This window comes from Monodelphis domestica, chromosome X, assembly GCF_027887165.1.
Source record: "Monodelphis domestica isolate mMonDom1 chromosome X, mMonDom1.pri, whole genome shotgun sequence".
NCBI lineage: Eukaryota > Metazoa > Chordata > Mammalia > Didelphimorphia > Didelphidae > Monodelphis > Monodelphis domestica.
The window spans coordinates 65,222,868-65,242,098 of NC_077235.1; the positions used below are offsets into that span (position 1 = coordinate 65,222,868).

Sequence of the window (19,231 nt, forward strand, 5' to 3'; positions counted from 1 at the left end):
TCTACTCACAGATAGTCTTAGGGATGCACCAGGAGGTAGAAAGATTTGTGATTTAGGAGACTTTGTGTCTCAGTGCATTCAGCCAGGGCTACCCTCCTACCTGCCCTTCCCGACTAACTTTCCATCTAAGGAAAACATATTCCAGTGTCTGACCAATATAAGGGACCTTTAGAGGTCATCTGCTCCATATTCCAGTCTCCATGAAGCGTACTGTCTTGGTCCAGGTGAAAGAAAAGTATGGGGGAAGGGAGGGGAGAAAAGAATCATGGTGACATTTCCTTTTTTCTTTTTTAATTTTTTTTTATAACCCTCACCTTCTGTCTTGGAGTCAATACTGTGTATTGGCTCCAAGGCAGAAGAGTGGTAAGGGCTAGGCAATGGGGGTCAAGTGACTTGCCCAGGGTCACACAGCTGGGAAGTGTCTGAGGCCAGATTTGAACCTAGGACCTCCCATCTCTAGGCCTGGCTCTCAGTCCACTGAGCTACCCAGCTGCCCCCCATTTCCTTTTTTCCTAAAGATCTGCATGGAGAGATGCATTCCATTTCTTATTCATTCCTGGGTCTATTAACAAAAAATTATGTAGAAATTCAATAAGCATGTGGATGCAATAGTGAAACAGATGGTTAGGGTATGGGGAGTTCCAGATTCTGACATTTTTCAGATCTAGTTGTGTTACCATGGGCAAATAACATTAAACCTTCTAAAACCTATTGTCTTATCTGGAAAATGGGTATAATGGAGGAGACTATTCATTGTGGGTAGGAAGAAGCAGTATAGCCCAGCTCCCTGTCACAACTAATCCAACAGAGACCTGGAAATCATGCCAGACCAAATGCCAATTGGGAAATGCAAAAAATTATCATAGTGAGTCGTTTTTCTACCCCAGGTTTGTACAGCTAGGTTGCAAATAATGCAAGTTCAAATAATGCAAAACTTGCTTTATTACAAATTTTAAAATCATATAAAGTCTTATGCAATGTGCACCAAAATTGAGTTAATGTGAGCTAGTCTGGGTTTTTATCATGATGCTATACTTTTGGGTGCTTCATGCCATGTTAACATCAGGTGTATTAGTTAATTTTTTTTAAAAGAGCTCTTACAAAGATGGGCAAAATTAAGAATTCTCCTACCAACACAAAAAGAAGTAGCTTATTATGACATTAAAACAAAAATTTAATGTAACAGAGGGCAGCTGTGTAGCTCAGTGGATTGAGAGCCAGGCCTAGAGATAGGAGGTCCTAGGTTCAAATCTGCCCTCAGACACTTCCCAGCTGTGTGACCCTGGGCAAGTCACTTGACCCCCATTGCCTAGCCCTTACCACTCTTCTGCCTTGGAATCAACACACAGTATTGACTCCAAGATAGAAGGTAAGGGTTTAAAAAATAATAAATGTAGTCATAGTCACTCTAAAAGAGGACAAGCTTTTGGAATGCTTGAATATATAATGTGGAATATGATAAAATTTGAAGTAAAATAAAAGAAGGAGGCAAAAATGCATCAGCTTTTTGTAGTTCGCAAAATTGATGTAGTAAGTGTTACAGTGACATCAATAGAGCATCTTTTAGCTGTATGAAGATAAACATTCTTTAGAAATGAATCCCTTTTGACCAAGCAGCCATTCAGACAAAAATTTCAAGATTAATGAAATAATAAAAACAAACAAATTAAAAGTTGGTGAAGGAAATTTTACTGCAAACATTGGTTTGTCCAAGAGCTTTAAATATCAACTTCAATTAAATAGTGTTAAAATTACCGAGATGCGACAGCTAAATCTCTTGAGGAAAATAATCAAAGAAGGTGGATACCTTGATCAACAATTTTTAATGTGGATGAAGCACACTGATTCTGCTAAAAGATTTCTTCCAGAGCTTTCATTTCCAACAAAAAAAGACTCAACTTGGATTTAAAATAGGTATGGATCACTTAACACTCTTGTTTGGAGGTAATAGCGAAAGGACTTTTAAATAAAACCAATGATTGTTTTTATCAGTAGTTAATCTTCATATTCAGAGAAGTTACAACCATTTCATTACATCCTGTTCTTTTGTACTTACATTAAAAAGCATGGGTGACCAAAGATGTTTTCAGAGAAGTTTTCAAATTATTTTAAAAGGCCATTTACTGAAAAATACTGCAGGAACAATATCCTTTTTTAAAGCAGAACTGATTGTAGGTAATGGCCCAGGTCATCCAAATACACTTTGTTCATTGTATGAGAATGTAAGAATGCAAATTTCCCAAAATGTAGGTAAAGCTCTCTGCACTTACTGGCATATATATGTAAATATTTAAAGAAAGAAAAAACAGGTTAGTTCTGTGCTCTGAAAATATTTTAAATGGCGATAATGATGTTTTCATCATATCATCAGTGTAGGCTTGTCTTTAAGGATGACCTTCAACAATCTTTAAATGTTTGTTTTCTACATCTACTCTAGTTTGTAATAAACTTATATCCGAAACACATTTTTATTACACTTTACTGCCATGTTATGTTGATAAGCAAATTAAAAAGCTGATTTCTGAAGTTTTTGTTGCATATTTCCTTTAAGCTCTAATCACTTACCATAGTTTACATGTAATTATGACTTTGAATAACAGGACCTCTTCATGGGATTCCTGATTTGCACCGCTTAGGACCTAGCTGGATAGGAAAACAGTGGGGGCAGGGCCTTTCCAAGAGACTATCACATGGAGTCTTACAATGGGGGGGGGGTGTAAACTGGAGCTTGCAGCTGTGCACTTAGGCCAGAAGAGGACCTGGATATAGCATACAGGGACCTGACACTGTGCAAAGAGCAGGAACAGGTGCCAACAAGCAGCACTGTCATCTGTGCCCTAGAACTCTATAGCACTGATTCAGTGAAGAATAAAAAAGGGACCAAAGGGACAAGGAGCTATTGTGGACCTGCCGCCATGTACTTGTACTATGGGGAAACAGAAGGGAGCATGTGCTGTGTAACTCTGACCTTTAAAGGGCAGAGGATGACTCAGATCCAGCCCCCTGCCCATTTTCAAGCCTACCGCTACATGACCTCTACAAGGAGGAACCTGAAGTTCTCTTACTCTAAAATACGGATAGCTGATAGAGGTCAGGGTCAGCAGCAACTTGTGCATTTCCAACCAGAGGCAAGCCTACAGTTGTGCTGCCTTGTCCTAAACCTGGGTCAGGAGCTTACAAAGCCCAGACCAGGAGGGCAGGCTCAGACTTTCCAGTGTATCTCGTGGCTTTGGGTCTAGTCAAAGCTTGTAGGGCCCCAGTTGGTGCTTCCCAAGAGACCCTTAAAGAACACAACACTTAATACCTCGAGAATGCGGCAATAGAACTCAAGAGCATACAAAAAAGATTGTAGCCAGAATCATTTTTTTTTCATGGAGATAAAGTAGAAGAGTACTGTCAAACTTAAAGATAAAGGAGGACTCCTAGAGAATATCTGTGGATCACATGTTGACTTCATTTAAAAATGTAATATTAGCGATATCGTCTTATATTTTATTTATGGTGTTAAATATTTCCTAATTACACTTGAATCTATTTTGAACTGAGCTCAGGAGGCCAATACTTCTAACCTAGAACATTATCACTACTATACTGTGCTAGAAATACTAGATATAGCAATAAGACAAGAAAAAGGAATTAAGGGAATTAGCATATGAAAATAGGAAACAAAATGATCATTTTTGCATATGAGAATAATGGTTTACTTAGAGCCCAACGGTCAAATAAAAATCATTTGAAATATGACTTCACCAAATTTTCAGAATACAAAATAAATATACGTAACTCATCAGCATTTCTGTAAATTGCCAAGAAAACCCAGCAGGAAGAATCAGAAAGAGAAATTCCATTTAAAATAACTACAGAGTGTATAAAATGCCTCATAGTCTACCTGCCAAGACAAACACAGAAACTATATAAATATAATGATAGCTAGTATTTATATAACCCTTCAAGTTTGCAAAGGCCTTTACATATGTTAACATTTGATGTTCACAACAACTCTGTGAAGCAGGTGCAATTATTATTCCCATTTTACAGACGAAGAAACTGAGGCTTAGAGAGACTAAGTGTCTTCTCAGTCACATAGCTAGCAAGTACCTGAGGCAGAATTCAAAGTCCAGTCTTCTTGGCTATAAGTCCAACCCTCTATTCGCTGAGCCCCTTTACTTCCTCAGTACACAGAACTACAGAATACAACCTCAAAAAGTTTTTCTATAAATTAAGATAAACCTAAATTATTAGGAAATGAATTATACATGGGTAGACAGCCCATATGATAAAATTATGATTCTTCTGAAATTAAGTTACTTATTTAGTGTCATGGCAAACAAATTGCCAAAAGACTTCTTTAGAGAGCCAGGAAAAACAATGGTAAAATTTATCTGAAGGAGAAAAAAAGGCCAAGAATCTCAAGGGAAATAAGAGAGGGAAAGGCATGAAGGAAGATATTTCAGATGTCAAACTACCCTACAAATGAGCACTAATTAAAATGCTTTAATATTGGTTCAGAAATAGAGAGTTGATCCCTGGAACAGATTAGGTAAATGACATACAGTGTCCAATAAACCCAAAGACTCCAGCTATGTGGGTAAGAACTCACTATTTGACAAAAACGACTAGGAAAACAGGAAAGCAGCCTTGCTGAAACTAGGTATAGACCAACATCTCACACCTTATGCCAAGACAAAATCTAAATGGTTATGGGCCTGAGACATAAAAAGCAACATGTGCAAAAATTAAGTTATATCTAGTAATAAAATATTATATTTTATGAGGTTTATTAAGGATCATTAGAATCAAGGACACAAAATAATAAACCACATGCCCATGGCTGATTAGCCAATTCAGAACCCCCACGCTTAGCTTACTTACTACATCATTGCAATGGAAGAGCAGAGCATAGAAGAGCAGCGAGGTAGGCATTACTGCCAGTTAAATACCAATTGTGATCTTGCCCAGGTGGAGACTCAGGTGAGATTATAGGGAATTCTGGGAAATACCAAGGACTTCTGTGGATTGAAGTCTGGGGTTCAAATCTCCATTTTTACATACCCCCTGTGATCGTATTGGGAAACCAGTTTCCCCAAAAGGATCATGGAAATATAATCAATGTAAAGATTGCAATAATTTGTGGATAAAGAAAAAAGAGAACAAAACCAATGATTGCCAGGCACATTGACAAAAAAGCTGGTTGGGGCAGTTCCCTTTGGCATAAGAGTATACGTACAAAACAAATGCATTCAAACCCCACACAGTTCAAATCACCACATCCCAAAGTTCCCTCTGGATCTTCTGGTACAGCATGTTGTCTGTGGAGGCATCTTCGTGGTGTCTTCTCCAAACAGTTCACTTTCTGGATTCAGAGAGGTAGCGTGTTTCTTAATCTAAAATTACTCTCAAAAGGAATTTAAACTTTGCAATTTAAAATAATAACAATTATACATACCACCCTGAAGAGGGTGATTGAAAAACACAGGGATCATTTAGGGATGCATGGCTGAGTTATGAGGTATATGAATCAATTGGCAAGAGAAGTCAAAAACATAAAAAATCCAAATAAAAAAATAATTTCTGGATGAAGTATAGACTATCAAAGTCTTATGTGTAAAAATTCTAAGTAAAGGAAAAATAAATCTATAACAGGTCCTTGAATCAGGGCCCAATTAAAATGATTTAAGCATTTACACATTTACCCAGTCAGTAGCCAGGACTACAGAAAGTTGCCACATTATGAAAGACAGAAAAGGGACTAGATTATAGGAGCCAGGTAGGAACCAAATTTGAGATACTTGTCTGTAAGTATTTTCACAAAGAGTGTGGATACAAGGAAGGCCTATGTCTTAATGTATGTCAAGCATCACAACCTTGTGTCTCACACTAGGTTCAAGTCCTTTGTATTGGCTTAGAAGTGCATCAATTCTTCCTGGATTGGTTTCTTCTTTTTTTTACCCGTGTGCTCTTTTGGCACTATTCAGGTTAAGTCTGTGCTCCTTTTTTGTATTCTCTTGTCCTGGAATCAGACAGGATCATTAAGCAAAGTCCCATAAATTTTCTTTTTAAACAATTAATGGCATCATTTTTATAGTCTCAGGCTTTGGGGGCATGCATTGACATCATAGCAAATATGTTTAAAATTTATATTACTGCAAAATTTTAAAAGTTAAAGAAAATCTTAATACTGGTGACAGGTGCTTCAAATATAAAAAGGAGAGAAAAATAAAAACTGAAATAGTTTATTGCACGTGCAAGCAAAAACAATAATAAAAGAGTTTTAAAATTCAAAAATATAGCTTATAATCATTGACACACTGTCAGCTAAGAAAATATAGAATACAAAGGGTTCTTACCAAAAATGAGATCCATTTCCTCTTCATACCTGGCCATGACCCACTGTGCAAGCAAATGAATTTCACAAAGTAACATTTTTTTAATAAAGAACAGTAGAACAATATGTAATGCTCATTCAAAAGGTATCAATATCCCCCAAATTCGCAATAGCCCAATTAATTACAATAGCAAACAAACCCACTATCATATTTCACATAAGTTGCTATATGGCATTTTTAAAAGCCTATGAACTGACGGATATTTGTCACAATTTTTATAGACATAGCAAATCTTTCAACCTTGGCAAATACATTTTTAAACAAAGTAAAACTTATTTGGGCCTAGAACATCATCAAGAAATCTAGATATCATTCTGGTGGAAGTAAAGTGAGCTGAAGAGTTATAAATGAGAGATGCTCCCCTTTTGGGAGTCATCCAGGTAATCCCTAAGATTAACTTCCCAGCTCCTTTGGTATGAGACTGTGATGTCCCATCCATTCACATTTTTATAAATGTGGGAGGTAGAGATTATAATTGTATTTCACTTCAGCTACCAAAATGGACCTTACCTCCTGTTAGAGGCAGGCAAAATGATCAGAGTGGTTGAAAAAAAAGTCTAAAAAATCATGTTTAAAAGACCCCTTAAAATCAGTTTGAGATATTTAGCTCATCTAATTTTCCAAAGGTTGTTATACAATTGTAGCCAGATTGATGAAGTCCATCCATCCTCTATGTGACAATTTACAAAGCCCAAATAGAAAAAGGCTGTTTTTATATATGGGCTTATTCAATAATGTTTTTTTCAGTATAGTTATAGGGGAAAGCAACAGAATATAACAGTAGTTAAAACCCAGTACATTAAAATGATTCAGTAACAGAATAGTATTGAATACATTAATAGTAGTAGTAGTAGTAGTAGTCTCTCGGTAACCGAGGATGACGATTGTCTTTGTGTGTTTTTGTGCACAAAGACACTTGTGCATGAAGATTTAAGTGGAAAAGTCAATGCACAGAGACAGTCCCAATTAATATATGAACTTAAAACCACAAAATTAAATCTTAAACAAAACAATCAAAATACAATAAAATACAGAGATTTTTATAAAACATTGGGGTCTGAAAATCCTTAAAAATATATCCTCCAGTCTCTTTAAAGTTTGGTGGGGTTTTTTTGTGTTGTTGTTTTTTTTATCTGTTGAGATGCCTTTTGTCAGCACTATGGTGGGATTTTCCATAGCAAGGGTGGGTTTTAATCTCAAATTGGGCAGACCCACATGGCAAAGAGTTGCAGGGAGATGAATTTTTCTCTTGAATCTCAGGTGAGATAAATAAAAGTATCAGTGCACTCAAAAAATATCCTTTGAAATAGGAAATGCACTGCTCTTTCATAGAATACACCATACTTGTAACTTCCTGTTTGGAAAATTCTCTTTCTTCTCCTCATTCTCCACCCCCCCCACCATGGTCTCCTGCCACCTGGAGGCTAAGAACACCCCAGTTTTTACCAGTTGGTTTGTGATTCCTGAAGACACAGGAGAAACTACCAGCAGCCTAGGTCCTGGGGCTGGCCTGGGGCGATCAGGCTCAGAGACTAGAGATCAGCTGTGGCCAGACCAGGGTGGGTTGGGACCAGGAGAGTGATCTGGGTCAAGCAGGTCTGGAGCAGATGAATGGAGGCAGGAACAGGTAGCAGGAGCGAGTTGAATCAGAATCAGTCTTGCTGAAAAGCCTTGACAGGAGAAACTTGGCTTAAAAAAAATTATCTATGCTATCTTTTAAAAAAAATTGAGAAGTTCTCGTCCGAGTCTTGTGGTTGCCAAAATTGTAAAAATTAAATTATATCTAGTAATAAAAATATTATATTTTATGAGGTTTATTAAGGATCATTAGAATCAAGGATACAAAATAATAAACCACGTGTCCATGCCTGATTAGCCAATTCAGAACCCCCACGCTTAGCTTACTTACTACATCATTGCAATGGAAGAGCAGAGCATAAAAGAGCAGCGAGGTAGGCATTACTGCCAGTTAAATACCAATTGTGATCTTGCCCAGGTGGAGACTCAGGTGAGATTATAGGGAATTCTGGGAAATACCAAGGACTTCTGTGGATTGAAGTCTGGGGTTCAAATCTCCATTTTTACACATGATAAACAAATTAGAGGAGTGAGGAGAAAAACTGCCTTTCAGATCTATGAATAGTAGAAGCATTCATTACCAACCAAAGGAAAGAGAGGATCACAGGAGAAAAAATTGGCAATTTTGATTGGATAAAATTGAAAAGTATTTAAGCAAATAGAACCAATTTAGCTAAAATTAGAAGGTAAGCAGATAAGTGTGTGTGTGTGGGAGGGAATCTCTGCAGTAAATTCCTCTGAAAATTGGTCTCTTTTCCAAGATATATAAGGAAGTGATTGAAAATTATAAAATTAAGAGACATTCTGCACTTGTTAAATTGTGAAAGGATTGCTTAATTAGTTTCAGGAATAAGAAATTTGAGCTCTCAAGAGCCTAGAAAAAAAAATACTCCAAATCATTAATAATGGAAAAACAGAGGTTTGTAAAGCAACTCTGAGGTTGTTCTTCATCTCCATCAGATTGGTAAAGTTCAGGAAAAAATAAAGGAAAAAAAACAGAGGTTGCAGGACTGTGGGGAAACAGGCAAACTGATATAGTATTGGAGCAGGCTGTTGGCTTATCCATTCTGTAAGGAACTATACCTCTAAATTACTGGTGTGTGCCTGTCCTTTGACTGATCGATATCACTATAGGCTTGATCCTCACAGATCAAAGAAGGAAGAAAAGGATCCATATATTAAAAAATATTCATAGCAGCTCCTTCTATGCAGATGATTTTGTGAAAGTGAAAGGGGTGCTTCTCATTTGGGGAATACCTGAACAAAATGGTTTCAGAGAAACCCAAGAATACCTATATGAACTAATCAAAGTGAAGAGTGGAGAGAACAAGAAGAACCACTTATACAATAACATCGTTAAGACCTTGAAAGACCTAAGAATTCTGATCATCATGCTGACCAACCAAGATTCTTCTTTTAAAAAATACTTACCTTCTATCTTAGTAGTTATCCTAAGGCAGAATTGCAGTAAGGGCTAGGCAATCAGGGTTAAGTGATTTGCCCAAGATCATATAACTAGGCAGTGTCTGAGCATAGATTTGAATCCAGGACCTCCCTACTAAAGACCTAACACTCTCTCCACTGGGCTCTTTAACTGACCCCCAACCATGATTCCAACAAACCAGGATGAAGCATAAAAGCTATGAAACTTCTTGGCAGAGAGGTAATGGACTCTATGGGCAAAGCTGAGACTTTTTTCAGATATAGCCAAGTGTAGGAATGGGTTTTGCTTGACTCAGCTGTGAGGTTTTTATTTTTCTTTTTTTCTGTCAGTAAGGATTAGAGGGATGAGAGAAAGAAAGAAAACAGCTTTTGGTTCCTTGAAAAAAAAAGCTGAATGAAAAAAAAAATGTGGATCAGTGCTTTAGAAAGCTAAAAGAACCTTAGAAAAGGAAGTTGTTATTTTTATTATTATTCTCATGAGGAGGCAGCCATGGTATGCCAACCTCAGACCTAGGAAGACCTGGGTTCAAGTCCAGTCTGATACCTACTGGCATTATGGCCCTGAGCAAATTACTTAACCTCTCAGTTCGCTAGGCCAGAGGTGTCCCCAAAGGGGCCAGAACCAGACTGGTTCAATTAAGAAATTTTGAACAAAATGCTTAAAAAGACAAGAGGACACAGATAACATTACATTTTCTTTTTTTAGAACATTACTTCCTGTGTTAGTAACAACTCTAAGACAGAAAAAGAGTAAGGGTTAAGCTAATGGAGGTTAAGTGACTTGTCTAAGGTCACATAGCTAGGAAGTATCTGAGGCCCAGGTATTCCTGATTCCAGTCTGGCATCCACTATTCTACCTAGCTGCCTCAACATTACATTTCCAACACCAGGTCAATATGCTGACAGCAAGGATTGTTATGTTGGCATTAGTGACTCCAGTTTCTATTTGAGTTTGACAGTACTTCTCTAAGAAATTCTCTAATATCATAAATTATAGAGAAGGAACAACCTGGATCATTAGAGGGAGTGTTTTTCCTGAAGGATGTTACAGGTGTCTCATGCTGTCCCCTAACCAGCTATGAAGGGACCTTAAAACACAGAATGTCTGAGCTGGGAAGGAGTTTCAAGCAGAGCCTATCAGAGCCAGAAAGGACCTTTAAACATAGAGTAAATGGAACAGGTACAACAGAACTGAGCACCCAGAATGCCGGCTGCCAGATCTTGAGAGGACCTTAATGTAGAGAAGGCCAGAACTGGGAGGGATCTCAGCCATCTCCCATGGAATGCCAGAATTAAGAACAATCTTACATCCTAGAACAGAAAATGTGAGAGACAGAAGGAATTCAGATCTAAGAATATGAGGTACTGGAGTTAGAAAGGACCCTAGAACTTGGAATGTCAGATCTGGTAGGAGCCTCGGGACTCAGTATGTTACACAAAGCTTAGGAAGTTCATGGAATGTTAAACTTTAAAATGGACCTTATCCACTCCAATCGTATCTCTTTTTTTCTGAGGATATAGCACGTCCCCACTTCTTTTTGTATTATAAGTGCCCCACTGTCATTAAAAAATGCTTTGAAACAGGACTATTCTTGATGAGCTCAAGTTTGAGGGGCCAGGTTTGGCCTCTGGGTAGATGTTGTCCCAAAGTTTGATTTTCCTTGGGGACCTAGAGATGATACAAGCTTCAAAGAAGGCATTGGTGCTGGATCTCTGGGGAACTGGAGGCCAGTGGTGGCTCTGGATAGAAAGGGAAGGAAGTCGAGGGAATTGGTGGGAACAGTCTGTGAGCAGCCAGCCTTGGTGGGCTCCAAGGGCTGGTTAGCCCAGAGCATCCTATGAAATTAGGGAAAATGAGAATAAAAGCTCAATGGGTAGATTGGGGCAGGTGCCAAAAGGGCTGTCATGGACCCTGGAAAAGCAGCAATATTCCAGTGGTACAGGAAGAGACTAGCAAGGGCAGCTGGGCTATAATGTAAAGAGCACTGGTTTGGTTTTGGATCACCTTAATTAGAAATATTCTAGTGACAGAAAACCCTCGGAAAAACTGAGGCCTGGAGAAGGGGAGGGACTTAGGTATGGTCATATAGTTCCCAAGTACCTGGTACTCAGTAATAAGTAGTAAGTCTTCCATTCAGGTCCAGCAGACAGTTTTGATGTGAGTCATCTTACTCACAAAATTAGAGGTGACTTACACTTTTATGCAATAGCACAACAAGTGCATCTTGCAAACAGGGAGAATGGAAAGAACATAGAATTCAGTGACCTGGGTTTGAGACCTAAGGCTGCCACTTCCCTAGTTCTGTGGCCTTGGTAGTCACCCCACCTCCCCAGGCCTCAATTTTCTCCTCTGTTAATGGAGTTATTAATACCTGCCCACCAACCTCATGGTAGGGTATGTGGTTTAAGGATTTGTGAAACTTCTCAGGAGGCAGAAACCACAACAAAAAAGTGAGGGATTCTTCCTTGTGTCTGAACAAAATCTTGTTGCCTTCCAATCCCATTGTCTTTTCCTCAGTTCTTCCCAAAGCCTCCTACTTAGTGAGGGACCATGAGAGACCTTTGTCTTCTTCTTTTGTTGGTTTTGTTAAACTTTCCCTTCTGTCTTAGTATCAGTTCTAAGACAAGAGTGACAAGGGTGAGGCAGTTAAGGATAAGTGACTTGTTCAAGGTCACACAGCTAGGATATGTCAGAGGCCAGATGTGAAGCCAGGTACTCTAGACTCCAGGCCTGGGACTCTTTCCACTGTGCAACCTAGCTGCCTTCTTCCTCCATTACTGAGGCCTGCTCTCCCCCAAGGAGAGAACCCAACCCAGTCACTTCTTTCCCTGAAGCACACTGCACTTTTCTGGGCTCAGCAAACAAACTGCTCAGGGACCCACTCGTGAAACCATTTGGCAGAAGGGAGATCTGGCTGCCAGCTCTGGAGCACCATGGGATAGGACTGTGGCAGTAGCAGCAGGGGCATTTCAGGCCAACACCAGGAGCCAGAGTAGTGGGGGGACAGAGGGAAAGATGGAGAAGGCCAGAGGAGGAAGAAAAGAAGGGGGAAGGAGAAGGGAAGAGAAGGAAGGAGGATGAGGTGAAAGAAAAGGGCTAGGGAGAGGAGAGGGAAGAAGAAAAGGAATGAGAGAGGAAAAAGGAGAACAGGAAGGAACAAGGAAATGGGGGAGAGGGAGAGGCAGTAACTCAGTGCATTGGACTTGAAAAGTTCTGAGCAGCCCTTCCACCACCCTCCCTCTGAGTTGCACATGCTGAGCCAGTGCCAGGGTATGCAGGAGCCATGAGGGTGTGGGTCAGGGGGATGGACTCCTGGTGAGCCCCACCCTGCTGACCATCTCCTAGGATAGTGGGAGGAGGCAGGAAATAGCCAGGGCTTGTCCCCATTCCACATGGTTTCCCAGGGATGTACCAAGCATGTCAGGGAGCACTTCCCAAGAAACACTAGACAAAGCAGTCAATCAAATAAACATTTATTAAGTCCTTACGGTGCTAAGTGCTGGGGTACAATGAAAGGCAAAAAACCCCACTATCTGGGCTCTCAAGAAGCTCACATTCTAATAGGGGAGACAACTCGTAATGAGCTCGGCGCGCGCGCACACACACACACAAACACACAAACACACACACGATATAGACAGAGTAGGTGGAAGGCAATATGCGAGGGGAAGGCACTAGCAGCTGAGGGAGCTGGGGAAGGCCTCCTGCAGAAGGTGGCCCCTTGGCCTGAGCCTTGAAGGAAGCCAGACATTCGAAGAATCACACACTCCTCAGATGCTTGCTGTGTTCATGGCACCATATGCATTGGGCAGTAAGAGGGATACCACCTTCTCATGTCCCACCCCTTCCTTTCTCTTGCCCTCACCAAGACCTGCCTGTGGTTGGACTGTCACTCATTTCCCAGCTCCCCTGACCCCCAGCCACCAGCCATCTCCCACCCCAGGACCTCCTCAAGGGGGGGAGTTGGAGCACTCTTTGCTTCCCAAGGCCATTTCTCCAGAACCACCCAAACTCCAAGAACTCTTTTCCTCCTCTGAGCTTCTCCCAATCCACATTTCTCACCAAGTCAACTCTCTGGCAAACTTCACAAGAAAAGAATATTAAAGGACGAGGGTAACAAGTGCATCTGGCAAACAGAGAATATTACCAATTGAAGTGCAGATAACTTACAAGTCATTTCTGACCAGGATTGCATTACCAAATGACCAGGGTTTTCCTTCACGTGCTCTGACCTGGTCACACATACTCTGCTTGGCTAAGAAAGCATTCACAGTTATTTCTGTCATTAGGTAGAAAATATGTGGCAAAAATATACACACACAAATAAATAATCATTATAGTCCTCAGATGACTAATACCATTCAAGTGAATTTGGGGGACTTTCTGTTGTTTTACAACAAGCCTCAGAATGAGTTTTGTCTTTCTAGCAACTACAAAAGCACAGTCTTATTTCTTCTAATTTAATGGGGCATAAAATATACCTAAGGTGACTTTGTTCTCTTTGGACTTTCTATAATGAAATTGGTTTAAGGGGGTGGGGGTGGGGGGAAGTGGGGGAGGGCTGGGGCCAGGGAGGGTTGGGAGAAAGAAGAAATGTGTTAGTAGAACACAAAGGCAGAAAGGAGATAAAAGGAAAGATGCCATCACCAGAACCTCAGGCTGACTCCTTGGATGCCAGCTCCCTGACAGATTGTGAAAAGCCAGTCACAGGGGACTTTGCTGAAGGGTGTAAAGCTGGATTGAAACATTTAGTCAGTCACAGATCTAATACATATACCAATTCAAAACCAAGAAACACTAGAGGTGCTGAGAAGATGAAACACCAGGAAAAGCAGTCACTAAGGTCTTCTTTTTCTTCTTGGGTTAGCTTAGCTTAGACAACAGTTTGCAGCACAATGAACGAACATACTCTGCTCCACGGGTTCAAAACAAGGGAACGCTGTGTAAACTGGTGGATGATCAACTTTCAGGCAAACATCAGGGAAAACTCAACCTTCTCCTAGGACAGGATCTCGGCCGGCCTGGCTCACTCGCCATAGGTGTAGAACTGCTGGTCCTCGACCTCAAAGGGGGGCATCTCTGGCATGCTGGAAGTGACAAGAATGAAAGAAGACATTAAATTCCAGTCAGTGCTTGTTCATCTGAGAATGGGAAGAGAAGAAGGATGGGGCCAAACTAAGACCAACTAGGTATATTTACCAAAAGATTGAGTATGATATGGATTTTTTCCCTTCGGCCACACATACTTGCTAACAGGTGGATTAATTAATACACTGCAAAATTCAACCTGAAAACTCTTCTACTTATCAGGATCTGTGGTAGGAAGGAATGGTTATAATTAGTACTGAAAGACAAAAGAGAAAACAGGTTGAGAAGGCAGGGTTAAAAGAAGAAGGAAAAATAAAAGCCCTATATTGACCCAGAGATTTAAGTGGAAACAAAAACCTGAATGAAAGCATTTAGATAAGAAAAGAAAAATAAAGTCCTCTTTTCTATTTTACCTCAAGAATGCTGGCTGATCTCCTCTCCATACTGGTTCTCTGCCATATTGGACATACTGGACATACTGGATGTTCTGGATATCCGGGATGCTGTTCAGAAAGCTGTTTTGGTAGCCATTCTGGAAACTGTTGTGGTAGTTCTGGAAGCTGCTTTGGTAGCTGCTCAGGTAGCCGTTTGGGAAGTTGCACTGGACAGTGTTCTGGAAACTGCTCTGACCAGTGTTAGGGTAGCTGTTCTGGATGCTGTTCTGGGTGCTGTTCTGGACAATGTTATGGGACCTACGCCAGGAGTTGCTATAGGCATGGGTGGCTCCAGAACCAAGGCCATACAGGTAACCAGAATACTTGGCATCATCAATGTGGTCTTCAAAGAACATTTCTCGCATTTTGAAGAAGGTCATCCCTGTGAGGAGGGAGTCAGACCCCGCCTGGTGCTGAGCGCCAATTCTCTCCAGCTCTAGTTGAGTGGCCACTTCCTGCAGTCCACCCCTGAGGTTTCTGCAGCTCTTCATGAGGTACTTGATGTCATAGATGACTGGGAAGAAGAGTTTCAGGATCTCGAAGAAGTCGTGGGCTTCTTCTGGCAGGGGCGAGTTGGTGAGGATCTTGATGAAGTAACCGAAGTCGTAGCCACTGTGAAAGGACAGCCACTTGACCTCATCGCACAGGACCACCCCGGAGGTCATGAGGAGCTCTGCGAAGTACTGTGCCTCGATGCCCTCCTCCTCGTGCTTCTTGAACTGGATGCCGGACATGGTGAGCAGCTCGATGGAGTCCTGGGCGTACATGTCCTCCTTCAAATTGAACTTAAAATTAAACTGCCACGTGGAGGTTCCCGGAGGGCACTCTCCTTGCTCATTCATAAAGGTCAGCCCCAGCTGGATGATCTTCAGCCAGTCCACATTGCACCTCAGAAGCTGGTACTGGTAGTCGGCATAGCTTCGGAATTCCCCCACGGGTCTGGCCACCACACCTGGAAACTCCGTGTCCATAGCCACGTAATTGTACTGCTGGATAACGGGGCGCATTTTCTTCATCTCCTCGTCCAGGTTGCAAGCCCAAACTTCCCGGATCCGCGGGCTTTGCTCGGCATGGGCGGCTGGCATGATTGGCACAGGCGGGGACGATGGGGGCGGCAGGGTGGGGGCGTGGGGTGGCTGTAACAGGCAGCAGCTTCTCCCCCAGCGGATCAGGGATGGTCCTCCCAAAGCCCCTTTCTCTTCCCCGTTTACTTTTGTACCTGCACCGCCACGGCCGCTAGTGCTGCCGCCGCCGCCGCTCCTGCCGCTCCCGCCGCTCCCGCCGCCGCCGCCGCCGCCGCCGCCGCCGCTCCCGCCGCTCCCGCCGCTGCCGCCGCTCCCGCCGCTGCCGCCGCTGCCGCCGCTCCCGCCGCTCCCGCCGCTCCCGCCGCTGCTTGCTCCTGGTCCGGCTGCTTCTCCTCCGCCTCTGCCGCCGCCTCCTCTTCCACTGCTGCCCAGTAGCCACCTCCTCCTCACCATAGAGACGGCCTTCCTTGGCTGCGCCCCCACCTTCTCTCTGTCCCTCCCCTGCTCTGACCTTCCCCCACCCACCGCCCCCCCGCTGGCGGCCTGGGGAAGGAAGGGGGCGCGGGAGCCGCGTGGCTCTGCCCCTCCCCTCTCCCAAGTCCAAGCCCTGGGAGGGCGCTGCGCGGTGACGTCAGCCTGCCTCTGTATCGAGGTGATGCTGGTGGTGATGGTTATTATTATATTATATTACAGGAGACGTGCGCGAGTGTTTCTAGGAGACCCCGAGACCACGTCAGCCCCTCACCGAGGGAGGGGGCTGCTCCATTTTCCAGCTCTGCTTTTGCTAGCCTGCCTACATCAGTGCACACAGTCCCCCGTCCCTCCTCCTGCTTTGCCATCCCCAGTCCCAACCGCCCCCCCCCCCCCGCCCCCCGCAGTCGTGTTTCCCCTCATGAATGACATGGATGGATCCATGCACAGATGCATGGACAGAGGGAGGGAGGGATAGATGGACAGATGGATGGACTGAGTGATTGATGGTCCCAACCAGCAATCAGCTAAGCCCAGAATTGCAAAAGGGGAGAAGGAAGAAGGGAAAGAAGCAGAGAGAGAGGGGAGGGAAGGAAGGATTGCCTTTGGGAAATGCCATAAGTGTTTTATGATCCCTTTTTCCTTTCCATACATGAGACCTAAGGAAGGACTTCCTTATTACTAGTTAGGCCAGGAATGCCTGGCCCTGACCTGAGACAGTGACTGGCTGACTGACTGACTGAATGAATGAATGAATGAATGAGTAAATGAATAAGTGAGTGAGTGTGAGAGTGAGTGAATGAAGCACTCTGTGCAATATCTCTATGCTGAGCCCTGAGGGGTGATGGGATGGGGGGAGGGTTGCAGGAGTAACTCAGTCTCTGCTTTCAAGAAGCTCATATTCTAAGGGGAGACCAGCTAATGTGCCTTATTCCCCATCATTTGAAGCATAATCAAATAACTCCCCCTTTCCAGCCTGACAAGGTTTCTTCCCCAACTGAATCCCATTCTCCCCTCTTTGGGGCATTTTGGTTGACATGAACCTGTCACATCCCAGCTCAGTGATGTCAAGAAGCCTTTCCCTTGCCCTCCCCTAAATGCTCTTGCCAGAACCAAAGGCCCACCCTCTCCCAACCTTCTTTGGCTGCTGCTGTGGTAGGGCTGTGCCTTGTGGGGGACTCTGGGGGCTCCAAGGAATTAAAAGCTAATATCATTCAGAGGGCAATGGAGAAAGCAGCCCAAGGAGGCTGTGCACAGGCTGTGACCCTCTAACAAATAAGAGCTGAGAGACAGAACAGAGACATCAGGTAATCCCAAATGCACAGACTCTGCCACCCAGGTGGAGAGAATGGTGGCATCCAGGAGCTGCCAGATCTCTCTGATAATCTGAGTACTAAGATCAGCAATATATTCACAGAGCCCCCTTGTTGCTTTTCAGCTAAGCTCCAATTGATGGGTACAAACTTTGTTTCTGGGCCTCAGCTACACAACAAGCAGCCCCCTCTAAATTCAGGAGGTCTGGGATGGGGCCCTAGTCTCCCTCCCCCTCCTCCTCCTCTGTGTTCATCACCACAGCCAAACTGACCCCTCTGAAAGACCCTGTAGTCCCTTCTTCTATCCAGCCCCCCCACATCACTACCTTCACAGCCCCACCACTCACACTCTTCCTGCTCCACACCTACCACTTCCCCTACAAAGACCCCCTGGTCCTGCTTTTTTCCCACAACCCTTCAGGCTATTCTGCTTTCTCAGAAGGGTTTCCTGGGGGGGGGGGTTGGGAAGGAGGGACAGAATCCATGCCCCCACTCCAAAATCAGGGCAAGGTCTTAGCTGGGGTCCTCTGGCCCATGTCGATAGATAATCAGTCTGAGGAAGAGCTGTGCTCAGTTTACCTCCCCTACCTGGGAGCTGTGCACTGCTCCCTCTATCCCAAGTGGCCCAGCACATCCCAATGGGCACTTTCCCTGCTCTTGCTGTATTCCTCCTGACTCAGATCCACAGAGAGGATGGATGGGAAAGCCCTCTGAGGAGGTTAAACCTTCCAACTAGAGGCTTAATTGTGGCAATCATCATCCTTGATAGGGATACCCCATCACTATGGGTTTCCACAGGGAGCCACTGGCCCTCTGCCACCAGGATACCTGCCACAGGGGCCGAGGGCTGTGCTGGGAACCTTGCCTCCCCATAACCATGATCATCCAAGGCTTCCATCTATTCTCCAGGCCAATCCCAGGAATCAGCCTGCCTACAGGCACTCTGCCCAAGGCCCACTGATCATGGGGTCCCATACTGGTGCCAAGGCCATGCTGGGCATCATGCCCATGGGACCCAGGGCTGCACCCTGAGGCCTGGGTGAGAGTGTGTGGGTCAAATATTTGTAACCTTCAAAGCACTATATAAATGAAGCTATCATGAAGGAAGGGATGAGGAGGGCTGGAAGAGGGAGAGGACAATGAGGGGGAAAGATGCCAAATGTCTGATTTAGACCAAGTCTCAGGAATATGTCCTAGCAATGGGAGCTGTTCCCAAGTGAGATGGGCTGCCTTGGAAGTGGTGGGTTCCCCTTTCTGGCAGAGGATGGACGATCACTTGTCAAGGGTGTTATGTGAGGGGTTCTTTTTCAGTGTGGATTGGACTAGATAGCCACTAGGCTCCCTTCCAACTCTCAGTTCTCTAATTCTTTTTGGTGCCCATTACCTTCTGTTTTAGAATCAATTCCAAGAGAGAAAAATGGCAAGGACTAGGCATTAGCGTTAAGTGACTTGTGCAGGATCACTAGTTAGGAAGTGAGAAACCTGGAACCTC

The 19,231-nt window shown here is 43.3% G+C and overlaps 1 protein-coding gene across 1 annotated transcript; it reads right to left on the bottom strand.

Annotated features, from left to right (window-relative positions):
* Positions 1-12,865: 12,865 nt before the first annotated feature.
* LOC100010526 (CCR4-NOT transcription complex subunit 7-like) lies at positions 12,866-16,184 on the bottom strand. The gene is made up of 2 exons (XM_001363631.4): positions 14,910-16,184; positions 12,866-14,495 (listed from the first exon to the last, which is right to left on the bottom strand). Exons 1-2 carry the CDS (start codon positions 16,013-16,015, stop codon positions 14,435-14,437), a joined length of 1,167 nt encoding a protein of 388 aa, XP_001363668.3. The 5' UTR covers positions 16,016-16,184; the 3' UTR covers positions 12,866-14,434.
* Between the last annotated feature and the right edge of the window lie 3,047 nt (positions 16,185-19,231).

Bases quoted from the DNA above. Each gene is read 5' to 3' on its own strand.
- LOC100010526 (XM_001363631.4), bottom strand. From the start codon at position 16,015: ATGCCAGCCGCCCATGCCGAGCAAAGCCCGCGGATCCGGGAAGTTTGG. The intron at 14,496-14,909 runs GTAAAATAGAAA...TGTCACTTCCAG, and splicing joins GATCAGCCAGCATTCTTGAG to CATGCCAGAGATGCCCCCCT.